At 42.7% G+C, this 22136-nt stretch overlaps 2 protein-coding genes across 5 annotated transcripts; both read right to left on the bottom strand.

Moving 5' to 3' along the window:
- Window positions 1–101: 101 nt before the first annotated feature.
- On the bottom strand, window positions 102–13955 carry LOC113033906 (sodium/hydrogen exchanger 2-like). 4 transcript variants are annotated; one of them, XM_026188118.1, is made up of 14 exons: window positions 13444–13955; window positions 6774–6979; window positions 6262–6484; window positions 4422–4662; window positions 4096–4346; window positions 3779–3996; window positions 3497–3693; window positions 3322–3411; window positions 2938–3008; window positions 2624–2761; window positions 2425–2521; window positions 2180–2305; window positions 1682–1745; window positions 102–553 (listed from the first exon to the last, which is right to left on the bottom strand). In XM_026188118.1, exons 2-14 carry the CDS (start codon window positions 6865–6867, stop codon window positions 369–371), a joined length of 1995 nt encoding a protein of 664 aa, XP_026043903.1. In that variant the 5' UTR covers window positions 6868–6979; window positions 13444–13955; the 3' UTR covers window positions 102–368. The 4 variants fall into 4 exon arrangements, with proteins under 4 accessions (XP_026043903.1, XP_026043874.1, XP_026043882.1 ...); XM_026188089.1 differs by lacking the exon at window positions 13444–13955 and adding an exon at window positions 12173–12632 and having other exon boundaries at window positions 6774–7021; XM_026188097.1 differs by lacking the exon at window positions 13444–13955 and having other exon boundaries at window positions 2180–2302; window positions 6774–7072.
- Window positions 13956–19033: 5078 nt separating this feature from the next.
- Window positions 19034–21101, bottom strand: LOC113029177 (uncharacterized). The gene is made up of 2 exons (XM_026179876.1): window positions 20837–21101; window positions 19034–19994 (listed from the first exon to the last, which is right to left on the bottom strand). Exons 1-2 carry the CDS (start codon window positions 21003–21005, stop codon window positions 19324–19326), a joined length of 840 nt encoding a protein of 279 aa, XP_026035661.1. The 5' UTR covers window positions 21006–21101; the 3' UTR covers window positions 19034–19323.
- Window positions 21102–22136: the final 1035 nt, after the last annotated feature.

Below are 22136 nucleotides of genomic sequence, written 5' to 3'. Positions count from 1 at the left end.
TGTGGGCAGCAGGTATCAGCATTTATGACTGCGAGGTATTTGTAATGTTGGTGTTACTCTGGGAATGGTGCTTTGAAAATGAATTAGGCTGGAGATGCAAGAGTTGTTCAAGAGGTGAAACATAGAGCTGAGAAAAGCTTTATTGTAGCCGGCAAATAAATAAATAAAACCATTAAATTCATTTTATGAGGAATTTACTTGGGATGCATCCATGAAATTGCTGAAGACTTCTACTAGTTCTGCTTTGCACCTCACAACTCTGTGCTTAAAGGAATACGAGGTACTTATCACTTCAAATGATGGAACACGCTGAGTTCTTTGCTTTCATATGTTTTTCTCCCTCCCTCCCCGTGTCTCACAGTCTGCATTCATTGCTGCTTCTCATTCTCCAAAACAAAGCTGAGGTGTTTCCTGGCGGCTCTCTCCACGGTTTCTTGATGTTTTGGAGAGACTAGGTCTTCTCTAGCAGCTTTTGGATCCATTGATCTAGTCTGAGCCGGGCCAGCTGAGTCTGAGGAGTCCAGGAGAGTGGATCGTGGGCTTATGGAGCACACTGCCAAGAGGGAAGAGGGTGAAGTGAGCTCAAGAGTCACAAAGTCAAAAAAGCTTCTGGTCAAAGATCAGGAGGGAGAGAAATACTAATAAGCTGTTTGTTTGTTTGTTTTTTTCTCTTTCTTTTCTTTAAGTTAGAGCAGAAAGTTTGAGAGACAGCAAACACACAGTTAAAAAACTGCATGAATTAAAACACAATTTTGCAGAAGTAGACAGGATGACTGAGTTTTAATCTTACGTACTAACTAGCAAGAAAAGCAAAAAGCCTTTAAAAGTAAAGCTTTCCATTTGTTCAACATAAGTTTGATAAACAGACATTTGAAAAAGAAAGTGGTTGTCGGACTCTATGCGATCACATAAAAAAAACAAAGTGCACCCTTATTGGTTCCATATGAGGGGAAAGTAGCAGCCTTAATTCATAATTTTGGTCATGTAGCCTGGAAAGTAGCAGCCTGGAGAAACTGCAAAAAACCAAAGAGCTGCATGTCCGACTCCACAGGCCTCAGTTAGCATGTTAAATGTTAAACTTCATGACAGAATGGTTGGCGAGATAAGTTATGGCTTGTTTTAAAGTGCCAGGAGAAAAAACGACCATGGCAGCATGGTTTAGTTTTGAAAAGCTGCATCTGAACAAACAACTTCTGAAACAATGTCATTTGGACAGACCAACAAGACCGAATTTGAGCTGTCTCACCATCTTGCAGTTATTGAGTTTAACTCAGTGCACCAAAGTCATCTAGAGTCAAATATAATGCTATCTGAGAGCTAAAGTTTGGCTGAGAGTAGGTTATTTGGCATGGTAATGATCCCAAACATCGAGGTGTTACCATGGCTGAGCCAAAGTCCAGACATCAGCTTCATTAAAAACTGTGGTGGGACATTCAGAGAACCTGCAAAACCGCAATGAACTGAAGCAATGATGTAAAGAAGAGCAGGAAAAATGTATTGACAATGATGTGAGAGACTGATAAGGTCATACAGAGAATTAATGATTCAAGTTATTGTTACGTAAGTTGGTCCTACAAGCTGCTGAATCATGCAGAGGACTTGGCTGTTTTTTTATAGGACTGCATAGAGTCCTGTCAAGACTTTCTGTTTCACATGGCTGTGCATCTGGCTGCGTCTTTACCTGTGTGAGATCTGCTAAGTCCAGTTCTCACTCTCTGTGGCTCACTTAGCCCACCATCCTCCCCCTGCAAAAGTAGAAATACACAGTACAGCACCATGGAGGATGTTCTCTACTCTGATACCGACACTCCATCATTCACGTAGAGTTTAAACAGATTCCTAAACTTGGATGCAGTATTTCAACATGAATCCACCAAGCCACAGGTGTCGAACTCCAGGCCTCGAGGGCGATGTGTCCTTGATCCAACACAGCTCATTCAAATGGCTAAAGTACCTCCTCAATAAGTCTTGAAGTTTTCCAGAAACCTGGTAAGGAGCTAATCATTTAATTCAGGTGTGTTGATCCAGGGTGAGATCTAAAACCTGCAGGACACCGGCCCTTGAGGCCTGGAGTTCGACACCCCTGCAACCCTGTGAACTTACTCTCCTAACCATTCAGTCTTTTTAATTCTGTTCAATAAAACTCGAACATGAGGAAATGCAGGTAGTTTGCATGCACCTGAAAGTGTGTGATTGTGTTGTATGAGTATCTTTCTCCCAGACTTTGGTGTCTGTAAAGGGGCTTCCTTGTTCTGTCCACCGATGTGTCCTGGTGCAGGGTGTGTCTGCTGTAGGCTGGTGTCTGCTGGAGTGAGGACAAATGCATGAGCCCAGAAGTGTGGAGCTGAATTATACACATTGTGCAATTTCTAAGTTATAGTAGCTGGAACTAGGAAATAGCTAACAGTGGCATAGAAACTTTACCTTGTTGTTGAAGTTTTGGAGGTTTCTTGAGAGGATGCGCCTGATGCTTTCCATCTCCTCCGGTAGCAGAGATCGCCCTTGGGAGCGAGGATCCACTCTAGGTTTTTAGAAAACCCTGATTATGGTCATGAACCTTTCTTCCGTTATTCTGGGAACTTTAAGGACAAACACTGACACAGTCCAAAAACCATTTTCTTACATCGGCGGGGCCTCCTCCTCGACTCCCCTCTGCTCCCGTCTCTCCAGCTCCTGGTAAACTCTGAGGATGCTGGAGCTAGCCTGGCGGTCGTTACGGATGAGGAAACGGCGAAGGTACTTCTTGTTGAACTGCTCAAACCTCACACACACACACACAAGCACACAGATGGCAATACTGTGACTTGTAGAAAATCTGCATAGTGTTTGCTGCCACCTGCTGGTCATTTCATATTTTATCTTTTTATATGCACAACAAACGCTTTATGATAAAACACAAGCAGAAGACAAAGTAACAGTTAAACACGGAAAACTAACTTGTCTTTCCAGTAGTGCTGCCCCCAGTAGCCAACCACATCCTCTATACCTGCCACCAGGTGATCTATGAGCTAACAACAAACAGGATTATTTGCAGATAACTTCCAAAAAATGATATCCTTTGGAAGTATTGAAAGAAATTCATGAAACAGGCTGCTCTCTGTGCACCATCCACTTCAGTGCATCCTTCAAACATTGTATGCTTTGCATAGGAAAAAACCGAACTCACCTTGTTTCCTTTTGGTTAGTAAGCCTTGCTCTTCTGAGATCATAATCCTTGACAGTCTTTGCTAATTTACTGATATCTAAAAATCAGTAGTGTCCAGAGTTATCTACAGCCCTATCACAAATCCACACTTAGCTGTGATTCCTGTGATCTCTCACCCTGCTGTGGATCTCCTCGCTGAGAGTAGGCAGAGCTCTCTTCTTCCTCTTCACATACAGTAGCTCCACCAGAGGCTTGATGGTCATCCCCTGCAAACCAGACTCAGAAAATAAAATCCACCTTCAAACTATGACAAACTTTTTTCCTTACAATTCACGAACATGTTTGCCCCACCTGTACAAAGACAGTAAAGAGAATGACCACGATGGTAGTGGTGATGAAGAGTCGTTTCTTTGGGAAGTCATCAATCAGGAAGACCAGGGAAAAACAGATTGCCCCTCTCAGGCCACCGTAGGCGATGATGAACTGGTCTCGGAAGGTCACGGCGTTCCTCCGGAGCTTGTTCACAAACGCAGTCAGCAAAAGCACACCTTTTAAGAAGTGAGAAAGAGTTTAGATATCCACTTTGCTGATCTTGTGATATAACTTGTTTTAAAGTGCGGGGAAGACTTATACCCGTGGCCCTCCAGATGAGACAGAGCAGCAGTGTAGAGCACACAAACGGCCAGCTCCACATGTGGATGTCCTGTATGGTGGACACTCCCAGGAAGGTGAAGATTAAGGTCTCGCTCACGCTACTCCACATCTTCAGAAAGTACTGGATGCTGGTTTTGCTGCGCTCCGACACATTTGCTTCCACGTACTGTTTCATTGTAGCAGCACAGGTCACTATTCTGCAGGGCAGGGAAAGGGGAAGCAAAGTTAACTAATGTTTATACTAATGTGTACAATTTGTGGTCTTTGGGATTCAGATGATTCTGAGCAGCACTCACGCCATGATCCCAGAGAGGTGAAGCATCTCTGAGGTAAGGTAAGACAAATAGGAATAGAGGAAGACAAAGAGCGGGGCGATGACTTGGGCCCTGGAGGTAAAACGTGAGGTGAGGGCTGCCAGCAGGCCGAAGAAGAGACCTACACACAAGCCCCCGATTCCGACCACCACCACCCTGCAGCCCCCCAGCAAAACATCCAGCCCTGACACTGATGGCAGACGGAGGAAGGACTCAAAAAGCTTGTAGAGCACCTGAGAGGAAGAAACGTCTATGAGTATCAAGTGTTTCATTTAGGTACCTGAAACACGCACCGCTTCTCTCCTCACCACAGTGACAGCGTCATTGAGCAGTGACTCTCCGAACACCAGGATATGCAGCTGTTCGTTAACTTGCATCTCTTGGAAAACAGAAAGCACCGCCACTGGGTCTACAGCAGCGATCAGGGAGCCAAACAGCAGGCAGTGGAGCAGAGAGACATCTCCTAGTGAGCTCTGAGCCAGCAGGCAAACACCGTACAGAGACAGGCCGATGCCCAGGACGTTCCACAAGGTCCCCAGCACTGCATACCTGCACATGCACAAGAAACCAGCTTTAAGACACCTGCTCCAGGTACCTTTAACAAATGCTCGATGAATATCTGAGTTTAGCCACTCAGGTCCACAAAAATAAGCTCAAAATATGACAAATGTGGTAACATATGCAGTGCGTCATGTTTATTTTGAATATTCAATGTGATTCCTAAGTTCATGGTCAGTTCTTAGTAATCTTAGAGTTCTTCCTCCCTCAGTGTCTCGTCTTCTTCTGTGTTCATTCAGCCTTGTCTTCACGTTGTCTTCATGTCTTGTCTCTGTGTTTTGTGTTCCCCTGTCGGTCATGTCTCCAGTGTGTGTTAGTCTTCTTCTCTGTTTTTATTGTACTTCCTGTTTTATTTTGACAGTCTCTCATCCTTGTACAGTATGTTCAGTTTTACTTCCCCTGTCCTATTAGTCTGTATAGGTTCCAGCTGTGTTTACAATTGTTGCCCATCCTCTCGTTAGTTTCTAGTTTATCTTTTATTAGTTTCTATTTGTTATTGTTTTTGTATTTTATTTCAAGCACCGTGTTACAGCACATGAAACTGCCTCCTTTAGTTCACTCCCTTTGTTTCATCTGTCTGCCACACAGCCATACATGACACAGAGGGGTAAAATGATTATTAGGTCTCCTGCTGAATTTGTAAGTTCACTCACTTACAAAGAATTGAAGAGTCTCTATTTTTGTTGCAGATAAATACAACCAAATAAAACCAGTACCGGTACCCAAAAAAAAAGAAGATCTATCCATAACCACGGGAAAAGAACCAGGGAAACCAAGTTAACAATAAAAACGATTTTAAAAAAATAACAATAAAAACCAATAAAAACCCCTGAAAACCATAAATTTCACACCCAAGCTTCAACTCTTGCAGCCCGGTACCAAACGGCTCATGGATCGATACCGGTCCATGCCCCGGGGGTTGGGGACCGCGGCTTTAACCCATTCCAGTCAAACAATCCTGTGACTCTGTGGGAGGCAGAAATCTGGCTGGGCTGTAGGAAACCAAATACTCATTTCACTCAGTGACATGCAGGGATGTTTATATCTTGGTTCTCTCCATTAAAATAAAACCGTCATAAAAATTAGAGACTGTCCAATTCTTGGTACACGATCAAAATGATGAATTAAGCAGGAGATCAAATAATTATCATTTGGATGTTTCAAATTTCAACCCTGAGCCTGAACCATGAAATAATTGCCACAAAATTCAATTGTTTTTGAAAGTAGAGCATTCATTAAATCATTTGAAGAAATTTAAACAATAAATAAATAAAATATAGATTTCTGTTTGTGAATTTCAATTTGTATCATATTTGGTGCATCATGACTTCTTTTTTTTTTGCAATTTATTCTTTTGAATTTTTATTTTATATTGTGTAATTTACACTGATGATTCAGACGTAGAGGTAGAAGAAGGCTTTAAAGGGTAAAACCAAAATAAAGAGTCTAATTCTGACTTTTAAATCAAACTCTTTCTACTCATATTTTATGTGGAAATGGCGTACTTTCATTCTGTTCAACGCAATCTGCATACGAATGCCTCCACACACACGCACACACACAAAAATCAAACATTTTAAAGCTACCAACCAGAGGATTGTACCAAGGTTTTCAAAGAACAGCCTGCCTGGCAGGAAGTATCCCGCATCTAACACGATGGGTGGCAGCAGAAAGAGGAAGAAAGCATCGGCGCTGAGAGTCGGTGGAGCAGAGTGGCGCACCCCATAGATCACACCTCCAACCAGGAGGCCCACCATGATGAGGACGCAGCTTTCGGGGACAACTGCAGGGACTCGACCTGACCAGTGAAAACCTGAGGGAATGAGAAACAGAGAGGGAGTAAAAGGAAATCAGCAGGATCCGAACTTTGTGGAGTTCTGACTAAATCGCTCTGTAGCTATACCGAGGGAGGACTACTACCATTGTACTCAGATAAACTCTTTCATTGATAGAACAGATTGTTAACTTGAGGTTTGGTGTGAGTTTTAAAAAATCCTGGAAATAACTAGAAATGTAGAAAAATAATAGATATTATATACATTATATTATATATGAAAGAATCTGGCTTCTCGTGGATGAGTGTGAGCACAACTGAGGCTTACCCAGCTTGGCCAGTGAGGCCAGCATGATCCACAGCACGATCTCAAAGGGAGCCTGTACGTGGTGATAGTCCATGCTGAACACCCTCAGAGCCATGGGTAGATCCACAGACAGGCTGCCATCGCTACTGTTGGTGCCCAGCGAGGGAGGCAGATTGTGGGGCAGAGGGCTCCCATCGGGAGAGGTCACAGCCAGACAGCCCAGCAGACTGGCAGAGAGCAGCAGAGAGAGAGTCCACAGAGCAGTCATCCTGCAGCCATGCTGGGACAACAGCAGAGAGAGGCAGAGAATAGGAGTGGGACTATGGAGATGGGGGGTGGGGGCGAGACACACAAAACAACCTGACTGGGACTCATGCAGCCACTAATGTGCACAGGAATCCCTGAGCTAGCAATGATACCAGCAGCACAGAGCTCAAGGGGTGTGTCACACACACAGACGGTCTCATCAGCAACTCAAAGAACATTACATCCATTTCCTGAAAATGAACCCTAACTGGAAGCCAAAACAAAACCCAAAATATGATTATTTCCATTACAGGGAATTGCTTTAAGTCCACAATATGTGCCTGTGTACACACATTTGTGTCCCCACGGCATAAGTAATGCAAGTTCACATGCACAAGATTCAGCCAGGGTATTAGCACTGATGGTTTGTTGTGCACAAAGCTTAGATAGATTGCAATAATTGTTAATATATTTTGTTTACCTAGCAGAGAAAGGGCTTCTCCGATAATGGACTCATTTTCAGTGTTTGTTCTCATGCTGTGGTAGCAGTGCTTCATTTGGTGGAATTTGTGTTCTGCTGTGGCTTATTTGATTTGCAATCTTTCATTTCAAACAAGCAACTTATTGTTGATGCGGCATGTTGTGATTATTGAAATAGTTTGAATTACAGTTACAAATATGTTGCCTAGTGGTGAGAAAAAGGCTTTAATTATCAGCCAAGACAGTATCTCTTCCTCCCACTGGCTTCTTATTAAATTCGGTTTATCGTCTTTACATATTTTATGCCAATATGCGTGCAGTCCGTCAGTTCCACTGCAAACACAAGGATCTGTGTCAGAATAAGCCTTCCACTGTATAAGTGCACAAAAATAATTGGTTTAGTGAGTTTAGTTGTACGGGTCATTTACACAGAAAACAAACAAAAAGTTAAAAATATGTTGCTTGTGTGACTTGTTCCCTTTTCCAAAATGTTAGGCAGATGGCATGTGATTTTTTTTTTTTTTTCTGTTGCTTTAAAATCTGTTTGTGCTTCTGGAAAGTTGTTAGTTGTTCTTCTCCAGTCCAAGAGAACATTTAAAAGCTAAGAGTTGTTTTGGTTTTTTTACACACCCTCACTACCTCAGTGATTTTGCCCTTCGTCCCTTCTTCCCTACAAGTGAACTCACTGAGGATCAGACCTCTCCACCTCTGATTAACACACAATGCCTGACTGCAACTTCTGGCCATGTTAGAAAACAGCTGGAGAAACTAAGAAGCAGCAAGTCCGTTTGTGACTCTAAGTCATATTTACAATCCGAGTCTGAAGCAGGAGAAGATACCATTGAAATGGAAAAAACATCCTGTTTGATTCCTCTACTGGAGAAGTTGACAAAGTCCAAACTTACTGACTATCAACCTGGTGGACTTCAAATCGCGTGTGAGGAAGGTGATGGGAAGACATGTCAGTCCACGTCAGACCAGAGATGAAACATCTTGACCCTCTGCAGTTTACACACAGTCCATCATCTACATGCTGCACAGCGTTTAATCATTTTACACGATTCAGCCACTGATACAGACAGAGGAGGTAATATCAGTAAACACACCCTCCATCGCATGGATTGCTGACAGACAGGCGTTGCTCCGCCCAATCTCACATCCGTGGACTGTGCAGTTATTCCTGTTCCCCTTGTTCACCTTAGACTTTCAGTACAACTCCAACTCACGCCACCCTCAGAAATATTCTTTGATCCTGGAGTGGTTGGATGTAAGTAATATATAATCAACTAACTTGCCATTAATGTATAAAAATGAATGTACACTGAACAAAAATATAAACGCAACACTTTTGTTTTTGCTCCCATTCCCCATGGGATGGGAGCAACACTTTTGTTTTTGCTCCCATTCCCCATGGGATGGACGTAGAGACCTAAAATTCATTCCAGATACACAATATAACCATCCCTCCCAAACAGTGGTCACAAATCAGTCCAAATGTGTGGTAGTGGGCACATCTGCTATATTGAGATAATCCATCCCACCTCACAGGTGTGCCACATCAGGATGCTGATCTGACATCATGAGTAGTGCACAGGTGTACCTCAGACTGCCCACAACAAAAGGCCACCCTGGAATGTGCAGTTTTGTCTCACAGCAAAATGCCACAGATGCCACAAGCAATGAGGGAGCGTGCAATTGGCATGCTGACAGCAGGAATGTCAACCAGATCTGTCGCCCGTGCATTGAATGTTCATTTCTCAACCATAAGCCGTCTCCACAGGCGTTTCAGAGAATATGGCAGCACATCCAACCGGCCTCACAACCGCAGACCTCGTGTAACCACACCAGCCCAGGACCTCCACATCCAGCAGGTTCACCTCCAAGATCGTCTGAGACCAGCCACCCAGACAGCTGCTGGAACAATTGGTTTGCACAACCAAACAATTTCTGCACAAACTGTCAGAAACCGTCTCAGGGACGCTCAACTGCATGCCCGTCGTCCTCATCGGGGTCTTGACCTGACTCCAGCTCGTCGCCGTAACAGACTTGTGTGGGCAAATGCTCACATTCGATGGCGTCTGGCACGTTGGAGAAGTGTGCGCTTCACGGATGAATCATGGTTCACATTGTTCAGGGCAGATGGCAGCTGAGAATGTCCCAGTTCTTGCATGGCCAGCATACTCACCGGACATGTCACCCATTGAGCATGTTCGGGATGTGCTTGACCGGCGTATACGACAGCGTGTACCAGTTCCCACGAATATCCAGCAACCTCGCACAGCCATTGAAGTGGAGTGGACCAACATTCCACAGGCCACAATTGACAATCTGATAGACTCCATGCGACGATGTGTTGCACTGCATGAGGCAAATGGTGGTCACACCAGATACTGACCGGTTCTGGGTCCCCAGACCCCCAATAGCGCAAAAAACTGCACATTCCAGGGTGGCATTTTGTTGTGGGCAGTCTGCGGTACACCTGTGCACTACTCATGATGTCAGATCAGCATCCTGATGTGGCACACCTGTGAGGTGGGATGGATTATCTCAATATAGCAGATGTGCCCACTACCACACATTTGGACTGATTTGTGACCACTGTTTGGGAGGGATGGTTATATTGTGTACCTGGAATGAATTTTAGGTCTCTACGTCCATCCCATGGGGAATGGGAGCAAAAACAAAAGTGTTGCGTTTATATTTTTGTTCAGTGTAAATTCTATAATACATGATTGGGAATATCAGCACAAACAAACATTATAAATTCGGATCTTTCTAACAAGGTTTACTTTTTTTTTCCTAAATCCCTTTTCATTCATCTTTTACTTTAACAGTAGTAACTTAAATACCAAGTTACTTGTTCACAAGAACATTTAATGACACAGAGTCACTGTTCATCACACCTTACACATACACCTGTGCTATAAGTAGAGATGCCCTCTCATCTGAGTGTTTTCACTATGTAGTTTTGTATTGCAAATTCATAAGAATAAAGCTACTAATTCTTAATTAATTTAATCACTTCATTAATTTTATTTGCTTAGAACTCAATTTAATTATAGGACATGTAAAGCCATGAATGTTGTGTAATGTAGGTGTACACACCTATAAACGGTGGAAACTGTCTTGTGTATCAGACTTGACTGAGAGCCTCCTGCCTGCCGTCCGTCCTGTTTCAGGTCAGACAACTGCTCTGAACTGACTTGAATCTAAATTTCTAATGTTGCCTGTGTGCGAGCCTAAATCAGGTATGCCATTTTAATTCAGTTATTAAGTTGCAGATAATTTAGTTTTATGTTTTTAAAAAAATCTATTTTCAGTCATGGGTTTTCATATCACTTGATTTTGCTAAAGCATGAATTAATGTCCTGTAATCCCTGTAAACAGCATGCATCATGGATACCAGTACACCACATCCTTTTGATGATGCCGGAACCTGTTAAAGTTGAATAGCTTCCACTTTCTACCACAGGACCTTATATAACTCCTGCTTGCTTCTGCCTTTACTGAGGTCTAATCAACCAGCTGAAAACACTTGTGTAATTACACTGGATAGGGCCCCTAATAAGGTATAATGTTATCAATGTGAAGTGGGGAAGTGATTCAAAACATGAGGTAGCCTACACTGCTCAGGGATACCTCTGTAGTAGTTGGTATGTGGCAATATTAGCTTTGCTAATCAGAAAAATTAAAAAATATTTTAGTAAATAAATTGTGTGATCCTGAACAGGCGTGAGTTATGAATAAGGACTTCAAATAGACAAAGAGAGGGCAAAAATGATTAGAATAGCATGAATACTGGGCCAGAGTGAATAATAAATACTTGAAATAGCTAGCTAAACGTATAGCTAAGAACAGCTGAAACTGTTAGCTAACGGGCTGGATTAACATATTGTGAAACACTAAACTGACGTTAAATAGCATAGCAGAAAAAAGTAGTGGTAGAATTGTTTCATAGTTAGCTAAAAAATAATGATGATAATAACAAGTTAGCTACAAGAATATCCAAAACATTTAACCATCATTGACATAGCATTACCTTTAGCTACGCTTAGCTAAATGTAATGCTAAGCATAATCTGAAAGTCATTGAGAAGTGGTTTAAATAAAAATGAATTCATGATGAAGTAAAACTCTTAAAAATGAATTGATGAAAATGATTATAAATTTGCTGGTAATGGACAGATAGTAAAATACAAAGACTGTAGCTCAGAGCAAACTGACCAAAAAAACCCACGGACTGATAGTTTGACTTGGTTGAAACAAGTGTTAAGTTAGACTGGGTTCAGATGAACACATTTAACAACAAACATGAGGTATTTGAATCCATCTCAATAGACTTCAAGCTTATATCAGATGAAACATAATAACTTAATTTCCTCTGTTCACTCGGTTTGGGACTAATACATCTCCCACAAGTTAAATCTAATTTACCCCTGTTCTTTGTCTTTGTATTCAATTTTTAGATTAGCTCCTCTAAATTACCTTGGATTTACCTGCCATAATCTCCACACAGAGGCTACATATAACAAAGCCTGATCACACTGCCAATTCTAATCTATTAATTACAGGATAACCTCAGTTAAATCTCTGTTTTCCATCTCTTTTCACAGATGAATAGCATGCCTTAGGCTTCCAAAGATTATGTTGGTGCATGTTAATGAATTACCATTAACCTCACTGCAGGATGCCTACTTGTGAGGACGATTTGTGTTTTCTCTTAGCAGCCAGATCAATCATATTTCTTGAGACTGCTGCTCTGACAGTTGATGCCAAAGCTAGAGTGATCTTCGGGTCCCTTTAAACAAAAACCTAACCACTACTAATAATAATCATGGTGGAAACAGCTGTACTAAAGCCTATTCTCTAAACTTAACAAGGTAACATCTTTCTCAGGACTACAGGAAGAACCTGCTTTCTCCTATTCCTTTATCTGCCAGCGGAGATCAAACTAGGTGATGTGTATACACCCGTGGAAATCATCATGGAAACCTAATCAGACACGTTTGCATAGAACTGGTCGATAACATGTAAAGTTTGTGCTTGTGTTAAAGGGGGGCCTTGTCGGTGGGGTTGTGTTTAATCTCTGTTGCTAACATGCCAGCATTATCACCTTTTTCTCCTGACCTCTATTAGATATCAGGCAGTCCGAAGGCTTTTTGTAATCACACTTGAATCAGTTATTTGGTAGCAAAAACCTTTGCACACCATATTTTTTCATAGCGCATGTAATGGAGACCAGGGGTTCCATTACCTGGTCGGTATGGTTAATAATAAATTGTTGGATTGGGAATTTAAAATAGGGTAATAAAGGAAACACATTAGATCTTTTGGAGTCTTTTATTAGGTTATTTGTAGTGATGGGACGTTCTGTATCGAGGCTTCGGAGCGTGTGTCGAGTAATGGAGGGGGCGTTTCCGCGAAGCGCGTATCGAGGCTTGCTTCATTTATGGGAGGAGCTGAAAATGATGACGTCCGAAGCCTCGCTGCCCGGCTGTACCACGTGACTGGTTCATGAAGCGGTTCGAACTTTGCCGCAAATAATCATTTTCCATACTGCCAGCATAAATATACACAGTATACTGCCATCACTACAATATACATGTTTTACACACTCCTTTTGTTGTTGACATTTACAGGCTGTGTGCAAAATGCCACACTCTTCAAATTCATGCCAGCTATTATTTTTACGTCCAGTAGGTGTCCTGCTAGAGCAAATGAAGCTTCATGAAGCTTCGCGTTGGGGTGAACCAATTGGATGAAAAGCTCCAGTGCTTCATGGGGCTTCATCTGCCCATCACTAGTTATTTGATATACAATTAAATTGACAGCTTGTAACAGAAAAGAGACAGTGGGACTGGCCATCCTACCTGTGTCGGAGAAGAGCCAAAGTTAGAGCTGTTTGCAGTTAATCATTTATCAATAACCTAAACGTATGTGAAATGAGAACTTGTAAAGGTACTCACCTGTCCTAGTTGCTTCTTGCAGGATGTGGAGCAAAAGAGTGAAAGCGGCTCAATCACCTGTTTAAGAGCTCTTGGAGCAGACCAGTGTGCCAGGTTAGGGAGTATGGATAAAGAGGGTTTTAATTTAGATAGAAATGGGTGAAGCTTATGTTATTGGTTTGTTTATAGTATGTGTTGGAAATATGTATATGTTTGTGATGTGCTTTAATGTTATTGTATGTTTGTTTGTGTGGAGGGTTATGTGTCCATTTTGATTAGTTAACCCCCATACTTGGGCTATTCCAGATGCTCACCTGAAAAGGTAGAGTATAAAAGGAAGCCATTTTGTTTAGTTGTAGTTAGTGTTTGTGCTGTTATCATGCTCCTTCTTTAATAAAGTACCAATCCATGGATGTCTTTTACTCCAGTCTCGCGTCATATTATTGGACAGAACCTATGACCGCCGGCCAAAACTGACAAGTGGTGTCAGGAGTGCTGCCTCTAATGAATGAGGTAAATATGATGACGAGAAGTGGAAAGAAGAATGACAGTAATGAAGTGGCAGAGGATGGTGAAGGTGCTACAGCTGATCCAGTGGCTAAAGCAGGAGCTAAACCTGGCGATAGACTGGATGAACTGACAGCTCTGGTGAAATCATTGATGCAGTCTCAAGCAACAAGAGACCAGAGAATGGACAGAGAATCAGCCCGACAAGAACAAAGATGGAAAAGTATGCAACACCAGTTTCAGCAAATGCAAGTTCAAGTAAAAGAAATGACAGAACAGCAGCAGGAACAAGAGGACAACCAAATCGAGGAGGGAGGTGAACCTGATGAGGGGCCTAGTCTGACTGGTCAGCAGATGTGGTCTCTGCCAAGACAGGAACCATTTCACCAGAGAGATCCCAAGTTGTTGCCACTCACTCCAGATGATGATATTGAGCATTTTCTCACTACTTTTGAGAGAATGGCTCAAGTTTGCCGTTGGCCGAGAGAAGAATGGGCTGTTCGACTCGTACCTCTGCTCACTGGTAAAGCACGTAGTGCTTATGTGCATATGGACATTGCTGATTCGGAAGTCTATGATAAAGTAAAAGATGCCATTCTTGCTAAATACGAAATAACTGCTGACACATACAGAAGAAGGTTTCGAGCCCTGGATATGCACCCAGGTGAAACTCCAAGAGAACTTTATGTGCGATTAAAAGATATGTTTTACAAATGGGCGAAACCTGAAAAATCTACAGTGAAAGACATTTCTGAACTGATGATCTTGGAGCAGTTTCTGAGGATGGTCCACCCAGATCTGGAGGTGTGGATCAGGGAACGTGCCCCCAAATCTGCAGAGGAGGCTTCACAGCTAGCGGAAATCTTCATCTCTGCCAGAACAGGAGCGAGAGGAACCACCTTTGGCCAGGACAGCTTCATGACTGGACAAAGTAAGTCTGATGGGGGTGTAAGGAGTGGTGGTATAGGCCAGAGTAGAAGTTATCCTGGAAGCAGACATTTTGTTTCTGGTAAAAGTAACAACACTAAAAAGTCACATTCAGGTTCAAAATCAGATGTTAGATGTTATCACTGTAACCAGATAGGCCACACTCAGTATACATGCCCAGCAACAACACAAAGTCGGCCATCCCTTTTGTGCTCAGCCCCCAGACCCACATTGCCAGGTCCTGATCATGAAGCAGTAAGAACAACACCTGTACTTGTTAATGGTCAGCGTGAAGAAGCACTCTTGGATACAGGGAGCTTTCAGTCAGTGGTTTTGGCTAGTTTAGTACCAAGAGAGTTATGGAGTGACACAAGGACTAAAATAAGCTGTGTACATGGTGATGAGAAGGATTATCCCATGGCTGAGGTGTATTTGAAAAATTTAGGGTTCATCCAGGTTAGAGGGTGTAGACCAGAGCCCCAACCTCCCTCTCGAACTTGATATCCCACCAGATATCTCTTCACTTCAACGGGCAGATCCATCATTAAGATCTTGGTTTGATAAGGTGTCGGAGGTTGATGGACAGGTGCGAGGGACAGTAGATGTGTTGGCAGATGCAACCTATGTGTTGAGAAATGGTGTCCTTTATGAGTGTAAAGGCAAGACTGAAGCCATAGCATTACCACAGGCACTAAGAAACAAAGTCATGGAACTTGGTCATTCTGTACCTTGGGCAGGCCATCTTGGTTTTCAGAAATCTCTACATAGGATTGCAAGCCGTTTTGTCTGGCCTGGCATGTACACTCAACTACAGCAGTTTTGTAAGTCGTGTCAGATATGTCAGCTCACCCTAAATAAAGGAGTGGCCCGTGCCCATCTTCAGCCATTGCCTGTCATAGATACACCTTTCGAAAGAATAGGAATGGATGTAGTGGGGCCCCTTGAAAGAAGCTCATCAGGTAATCGTTACATCTTGGTCATTTGTGATTATGCCACTCGTTATCCTGAGGCTTTCCCCCTAAGATCAGTGAAAGCGAGACAGGTTGCCAATTGTCTCCTGCAGTTGTTTTCTAGAGTAGGTATAGCTAAAGAGGTCCTGACAGACTGTGGCACAAATTTCCAGTCTAAATTCCTACAGCAGGTATATAGATTACTTGGTATAAAAGGTATTAAAACCACCCCTTACCACCCCCAGTCAGATGGACTAGTAGAGCGTTTTAACCAGACACTAAAGAACATGCTGCGCAAATTTGTAACAGAGACTGGCTCAGACTGGGATCAGTGGCTGCCTTACTTGTTGTTTGCCTATCGCGAAGTGCCACAGGCCTCTACAGGATTTTCACCATTTGAACTGCTTTATGGCCGTCAAGTGAGAGGTCCACTCGACCTGCTGAAAGAACAATGGGAGAATCCAGAGCCTGATGGAGATAATGTAATAGCTTATGTGCTGAAAATGAGAGAGAGACTAGAACAAATGACAATACTGGCACAGCAAAACATGAAAGTGGCTCAAAACAAGCAGAAAACCTGGTATGACAAGAAGGCCAGGGAAAGAACATTCCAACCAGGACAGCATGTGTTGCTGTTGCTTCCTACGACAGACAGCAAACTGCTAGCCAGGTGGCAAGGCCCCTACAAAATTACAAAACGTCTTGGCAATGTTAACTATGAGCTGTACATGCCTGACAGGAGGAAGAAACATCAGGTCTTCCATATTAACCTGTTAAAAGAATTCACGCAGCAGCAGCAGCAACCCATCACGCAGCAGCAGCAATTGCCAATGCAGTCCACGCAGCAGGTAAAACAGCATTGTCTTGTTCGGGTAGTCAAGGACGAAGAGGAGGGAGAACAGTTTTTTCCCACAGGCAAATCAGGGCCAAGTTTAGTGTCACTGGCCCATCTTAAGCCCTCCCAGCAGGGAGATTTAAGGGCTCTTCTGGATCCAAATTTGTTCCAGGAAAAACCTGGTTTTACAAAACTGGTACAACACAAAGTTCACTTGAGGGATAATGCTCCACCCCGTAGAAAATTCTATAGGATTCCTGAACGCCTGGTTTCACAGCTGAAGAAAGAAATTGACCTAATGTTGTCACTTGGGATAATTGAAACATCAGCGAGTGAATGGTGCAGCCCAATTGTTCTGGTCCCGAAAAAGGATGGAACATTGAGGTTTTGCATTGACTTGAGATATCTCAACTCTGTCTCAAAGTTTGACCCCTATCCAATGCCTCGTATTGATGAGCTCTTGGAAAGGGTGGGGAGAAGTAAGTTCATTACCACTCTTGACCTAAGCAAGGGCTACTGGCAGGTGGCCCTAGCTCCAGAGGCAAAGGAACTGACGGCCTTCAAAACCCCGTTTGGGCTGTTTCAGTTCAGGGTGATGCCATTTGGTCTCCAAGGGGCACCAGCAACGTTTCAGCGGCTGATGGACCAGGTCTTGAGGGATGTGTCAGACTTTGCTGCAGCATACCTAGATGATGTTGTGATATTTAGTCAGACCTGGGAGCAGCATGTGGCTCACCTGCGACGCGTTTTAAAGTTAATCAAATCTGCTGGTCTTACTATCAATCCTCACAAGTGTAAGATCGCACAGAGGCAGGTGGAGTACCTTGGATATGTGGTTGGACATGGACAGGTGAAGCCTCAGGTGGGGAAAATGGAGGCAATCCATGCATATCCAGTTCCTACAACCAAGAAGAAGGTGCGGGCATTTATAGGCTTAGTGGGCTGGTACAGTAAATTCATCCCCCATTTTGCAGAGAGGGCAGCACCTCTCACGGATTTGACAAAAGCGTCGGCGCCGAATAAGGTCAAGTGGACAAAAGACTGTGACAGTGCTTTCATTGACCTTAAGTCAGCCATCACAGGTGATTCTGTTCTACACAGCCCGGATTTCACTCAGCCTTTCACACTGCAGACAGATGCTTCTGGAGTAGGCTTAGGAGCCGTGCTGCTGCAGGAGGTGGAGGGAGTGAGGCGCCCAGTTGTTTTCCTCAGCAGAAAGCTTCAGGACAGAGAGTCTAGATACTCCACCGTGGAAAAGGAGTGTCTTGCTATGAAGTGGGCAGTGGAGTCACTGAGGTACTATCTTCTAGGCAGACATTTCACCCTGGAGACAGACCACCGTGCCCTTCAGTGGCTGCACAAGATGAAGGAGAACAACATGCGTGTTGCGAGATGGTATTTGTCATTGCAACCCTATGATTTCACAGTGCGGTATCGTCCAGGCAAATCTAACTGTGTTGCAGACTGTCTTTCACGTATGTATGAAGATTGAAGTACAGTGGTCTAAGGAGAAGGGGGGAGGAAATGTAATGGAGACCAGGGGTTCCATTACCTGGTCGGTATGGTTAATAATAAATTGTTGGATTGGGAATTTAAAATAGGGTAATAAAGGAAACACATTAGATCTTTTGGAGTCTTTTATTAGGTTATTTGATATACAATTAAATTGACAGCTTGTAACAGAAAAGAGACAGTGGGACTGGCCATCCTACCTGTGTCGGAGAAGAGCCAAAGTTAGAGCTGTTTGCAGTTAATCATTTATCAATAACCTAAACGTATGTGAAATGAGAACTTGTAAAGGTACTCACCTGTCCTAGTTGCTTCTTGCAGGATGTGGAGCAAAAGAGTGAAAGCGGCTCAATCACCTGTTTAAGAGCTCTTGGAGCAGACCAGTGTGCCAGGTTAGGGAGTATGGATAAAGAGGGTTTTAATTTAGATAGAAATGGGTGAAGCTTATGTTATTGGTTTGTTTATAGTATGTGTTGGAAATATGTATATGTTTGTGATGTGCTTTAATGTTATTGTATGTTTGTTTGTGTGGAGGGTTATGTGTCCATTTTGATTAGTTAACCCCCATACTTGGGCTATTCCAGATGCTCACCTGAAAAGGTAGAGTATAAAAGGAAGCCATTTTGTTTAGTTGTAGTTAGTGTTTGTGCTGTTATCATGCTCCTTCTTTAATAAAGTACCAATCCATGGATGTCTTTTACTCCAGTCTCGCGTCATATTATTGGACAGAACCTATGACCGCCGGCCAAAACTGACAGCGCACATAAATGTCAATATCCAGCCTTCTGCTGTCTAAGTAAGTAGATGGGTACAAGATGGCTTTACAGGTGTTGGTAAAAAGCAACAGATTAATAAAACGCAGTTGTAAACAACCACAAGCTGATACTTTGTTATATCTTGCTTTATTATAAATCAAACACTTAACACATTCCCAACTATAAGTCAGTAAAATACATTTGAATGTATAACAAGTAGCTCCCCGGTGGTGTAATACTCAAATCTAACAGAAGATGGCATATGAAAGCAACTAAGTTTCAGGCATCTTAAGCAAGAGAGCAAGGCTTTGTATAAAAATAGCACTGATATAGTGGATACAATTGTGTGTGTGTAAACTTGGGTGTGAAGCACTGAAGCAAAGTCGTCTAGGTCACAATATTTAAAGCTTTTGCAGGATCATTGCGGATGAGGATTTTCCGCCTCTGAAATCCTCAACACTGGGGAGCTGAAGTTGGAGGAGCAGGGCACTAAGTTATGGGTGTTCAGATAACTAATTTTACTGCTGCTGTCTTCTGTGCTTTCTTCCATGCATCCCAGTAATGAGTCTGGCCCCTCTGACTGGCTGCTAGGCTGCGGCGGGGGCACCAGGCCGTGCAGGAGGCTGTTCCCCAGGTGGGAGTTGCACCGAGCTAAGTTCTCAGTTAGATGCTGCATGTACACCTCCTCCAGCTGTTTCTCCAGCAGCCCGTTCAGCACCGAGTTAGACATGGGCTCTAGCCCCGATCCAGGCAGATCCAGGCTGATGTTCACACTGTCCCCCATTGCTAGATAACCCTGGTCTGGTATGGATGGTACTGAATTCTGTGGCTCTTGCTGGGCTGTGCTTGGACAAACTTGAGAGATGGGAGACTGGATGCAGAAATCATGCTGGCTGACAGCAGTTCTCAGTAGATTGTGTGTGATGCGGCCTGAGTCAGCCACCTGCAGGTCTGGATACTGTTCCAGCAAGCTACAGTCTTCTATGTAAAGGGGGTACAGGTCAGTAGGGATTGAGAGGGCTACACGTCTCTGAGGCACCACTTTGAGAATCTGGGGTTGGCTGGAGTTTAGATCTTCCTCTATGATCCCTGATTACAGAAGAGAAACTGGTTACATGCTTGCTTACAATTTTTTCAATATGGGTATTATTAGTTTTAGATTCAACAAGTTTTTACCTTTAAAATATCATAAATCCACTGTCACCTGTACCACACTTTATTCTATTACGTTCAAAAAAAGGTTATAATAGTTAAATAAAAAGAGAATAAAAATCACACCTTTGAACAAAAAAAAACTCGAAATGAAGTGATTTTGTGAAGAAAAATAACTAAAATAAAATAAAACAAAAAGTATAGAGAATATATTCATAGTTTGTTAGTTTGCTAAAATTTGATCAAAACTTGCCTGACGATTCTTTGACGGAAACATTTTGGGTTTTTACAAGACTGTGAGTTCACTGCTTTCAGAAGGTTCTGTGTTTTTCGTGTAGTTTCTGTACTGCTTTTCCTAAATCTAACCTCTGACATCTGCCCTCCATACAATAAGAATTCACGAAGACTAAAACTAACACAAACTAACCTAAAACTAAACATGTTCAAACTATAAATAAATAACCAGAATGAGCAAACTCTGCCTGGAAATGAACCAAAACTTAACTGAATTAAGAGAAAAAGCTTTTTGTTGTGAGGCGTTAGTTCTATCAACTGCACCACCAACCATTTTAAACCAGTGACTGTTGATGTGTGTGTGTTGGTAAGTTTGCATTTAACAAAAAGAGGAAGCTTGTTAGTTAGAGGGAACTAGACTGCAGCAGGATACAAAGTTACTGCATAAACCCCACTGCAGAATAACTGTCTGTCACACTAATATGGGACAGTTGTTCCAACATGTTTTGTTGTTTGTAATCGCAAAAAAGGCTTCTTTTTTTTACCTGCTTCTGCTGAATGCACCCCTGGGACTGCAGAGCTCGAGTCAGAGCGAGCACAGTTGGATGGATCAGCACAATGACCACTTGTCTGCAATCTCCTTTGCTTGGAATTGGAGGCAAACTTTCTCTCCTCCCTGTACACCAGCAGTCTGAGAAAACCTTCAGCCAACATGCCCGCCTAGTAACTGGCCTTCTTTTTCCTCTGCCTCTTTTGCTTCTTCGGTCACTTGCATGCACTAATGGCACTGCGTGACTGTAAGTGCGGTTATAAAGATCTCCAGTCTGGTTTCACTTCTGCATATAAGAACTGCCCCCTCCACCTTCCCGCCCCGGCACTTCCTTTATTTAATCTATAACCGAAAATCTGAGTTAAAAAAATGAGAACAGCTCATTTTTACATAACAGGATAAGTTAACATCGTCAGGTTGAGGAGCAGGTGGTATCCTGCTCCGTTACTTAAGCAAAGGAAAAGTTCAGTTCAAGTAACAGTCATTCATTCAAAGTCAGAGAATAATTATATTTAAAGTCTGTGGAAAAGTTTATATAACGTGGCGTTTAGTGACTAATAACCTCAGAATCAGACCCAATTCAAAGAGTAACAATCAAAATAACTCTGCTGTGATAAACGAGGTAGGCTGTTTTAGTTTGAAAAACAGCAGTCTGATACAATTTCATTTCGTTTTCCTTGAAACAGTTATGTAACTGACATCATATGAGATGTTTATATGGGAAATCTTTTCTTTTGGTTCTATTGATCATATAACCATCCACAAACCTTAAGAAACCTCGAAAGGAAGGTTTACGCATCTCACCTTAGGACTCCTGTCCTTACCACTAAGTTGGTGAGAGAATACACGGTGCCTTACAGAACTTAAAGCACTTTTGAAATGCAGTTTTTGTCTTTATGTGTTATTCAAATGATAATCAGCTCCAGAGGTTTCACATTCTGAATTTCATTAGTACTTTTAGTGGCTTCAAGTCTTCTGGGTAGGTTCTGTTAAAGTGAACACCTATCTGAGATAGGACCTATTTGTGCTATTACAGTCAAATTTAATCAATGTCTATTCTTACATTTCACAGCTGTTGAGGCTGGTGGTAACGCGCAGAGCTTTAGAATAGGTTACATGCGCTTTTCCTGATTGGGAGAGTTTTATTTTGAAGGTCCACTGACAACTCCTGGGACTCTTTGGTCCTGACATGTGGTGTAAAGTGTTTGACCAGCGTGAGTTTGCCAGTCTGACACAGTTTGAAGGGCCACAGTAAAGTGTCTGAATACTTGTTATTATTTAGTTACTTCAGATTG

The sequence above is a fragment of the Astatotilapia calliptera genome, chromosome 2, assembly GCF_900246225.1.
Source record: "Astatotilapia calliptera chromosome 2, fAstCal1.2, whole genome shotgun sequence".
Lineage (NCBI taxonomy): Eukaryota > Metazoa > Chordata > Actinopteri > Cichliformes > Cichlidae > Astatotilapia > Astatotilapia calliptera.
The sequence above is the reverse complement of the archived record's forward strand: the minus strand, read 5'-3'. Positions and strand labels throughout refer to the sequence as shown.

What these genes read in the sequence shown, in the direction of transcription:
- LOC113029177 (XM_026179876.1), bottom strand. Translation starts at nt 21,005, where the DNA reads ATGTTGGCTGAAGGTTTTCTCAGACTGCTGGTGTACAGGGAGGAGAGA. An exon ending in GGTGCATTCAGCAGAAGCAG is followed by an intron (nt 19,995 to 20,836) that starts GTAAAAAAAAGA and finishes TTCTGTAATCAG; the next exon opens with GGATCATAGAGGAAGATCTA.
- LOC113033906 (XM_026188089.1), bottom strand. Translation starts at nt 7,020, where the DNA reads ATGACTGCTCTGTGGACTCTCTCTCTGCTGCTCTCTGCCAGTCTGCTG. An exon ending in TCTTTACTGTCTTTGTACAG is followed by an intron (nt 3,412 to 3,496) that starts GTGGGGCAAACA and finishes TCTGGTTTGCAG; the next exon opens with GGGATGACCATCAAGCCTCT. An exon ending in ACTTAGCAGATCTCACACAG is followed by an intron (nt 554 to 1,681) that starts GTAAAGACGCAG and finishes CCCTCTTGGCAG; the next exon opens with TGTGCTCCATAAGCCCACGA.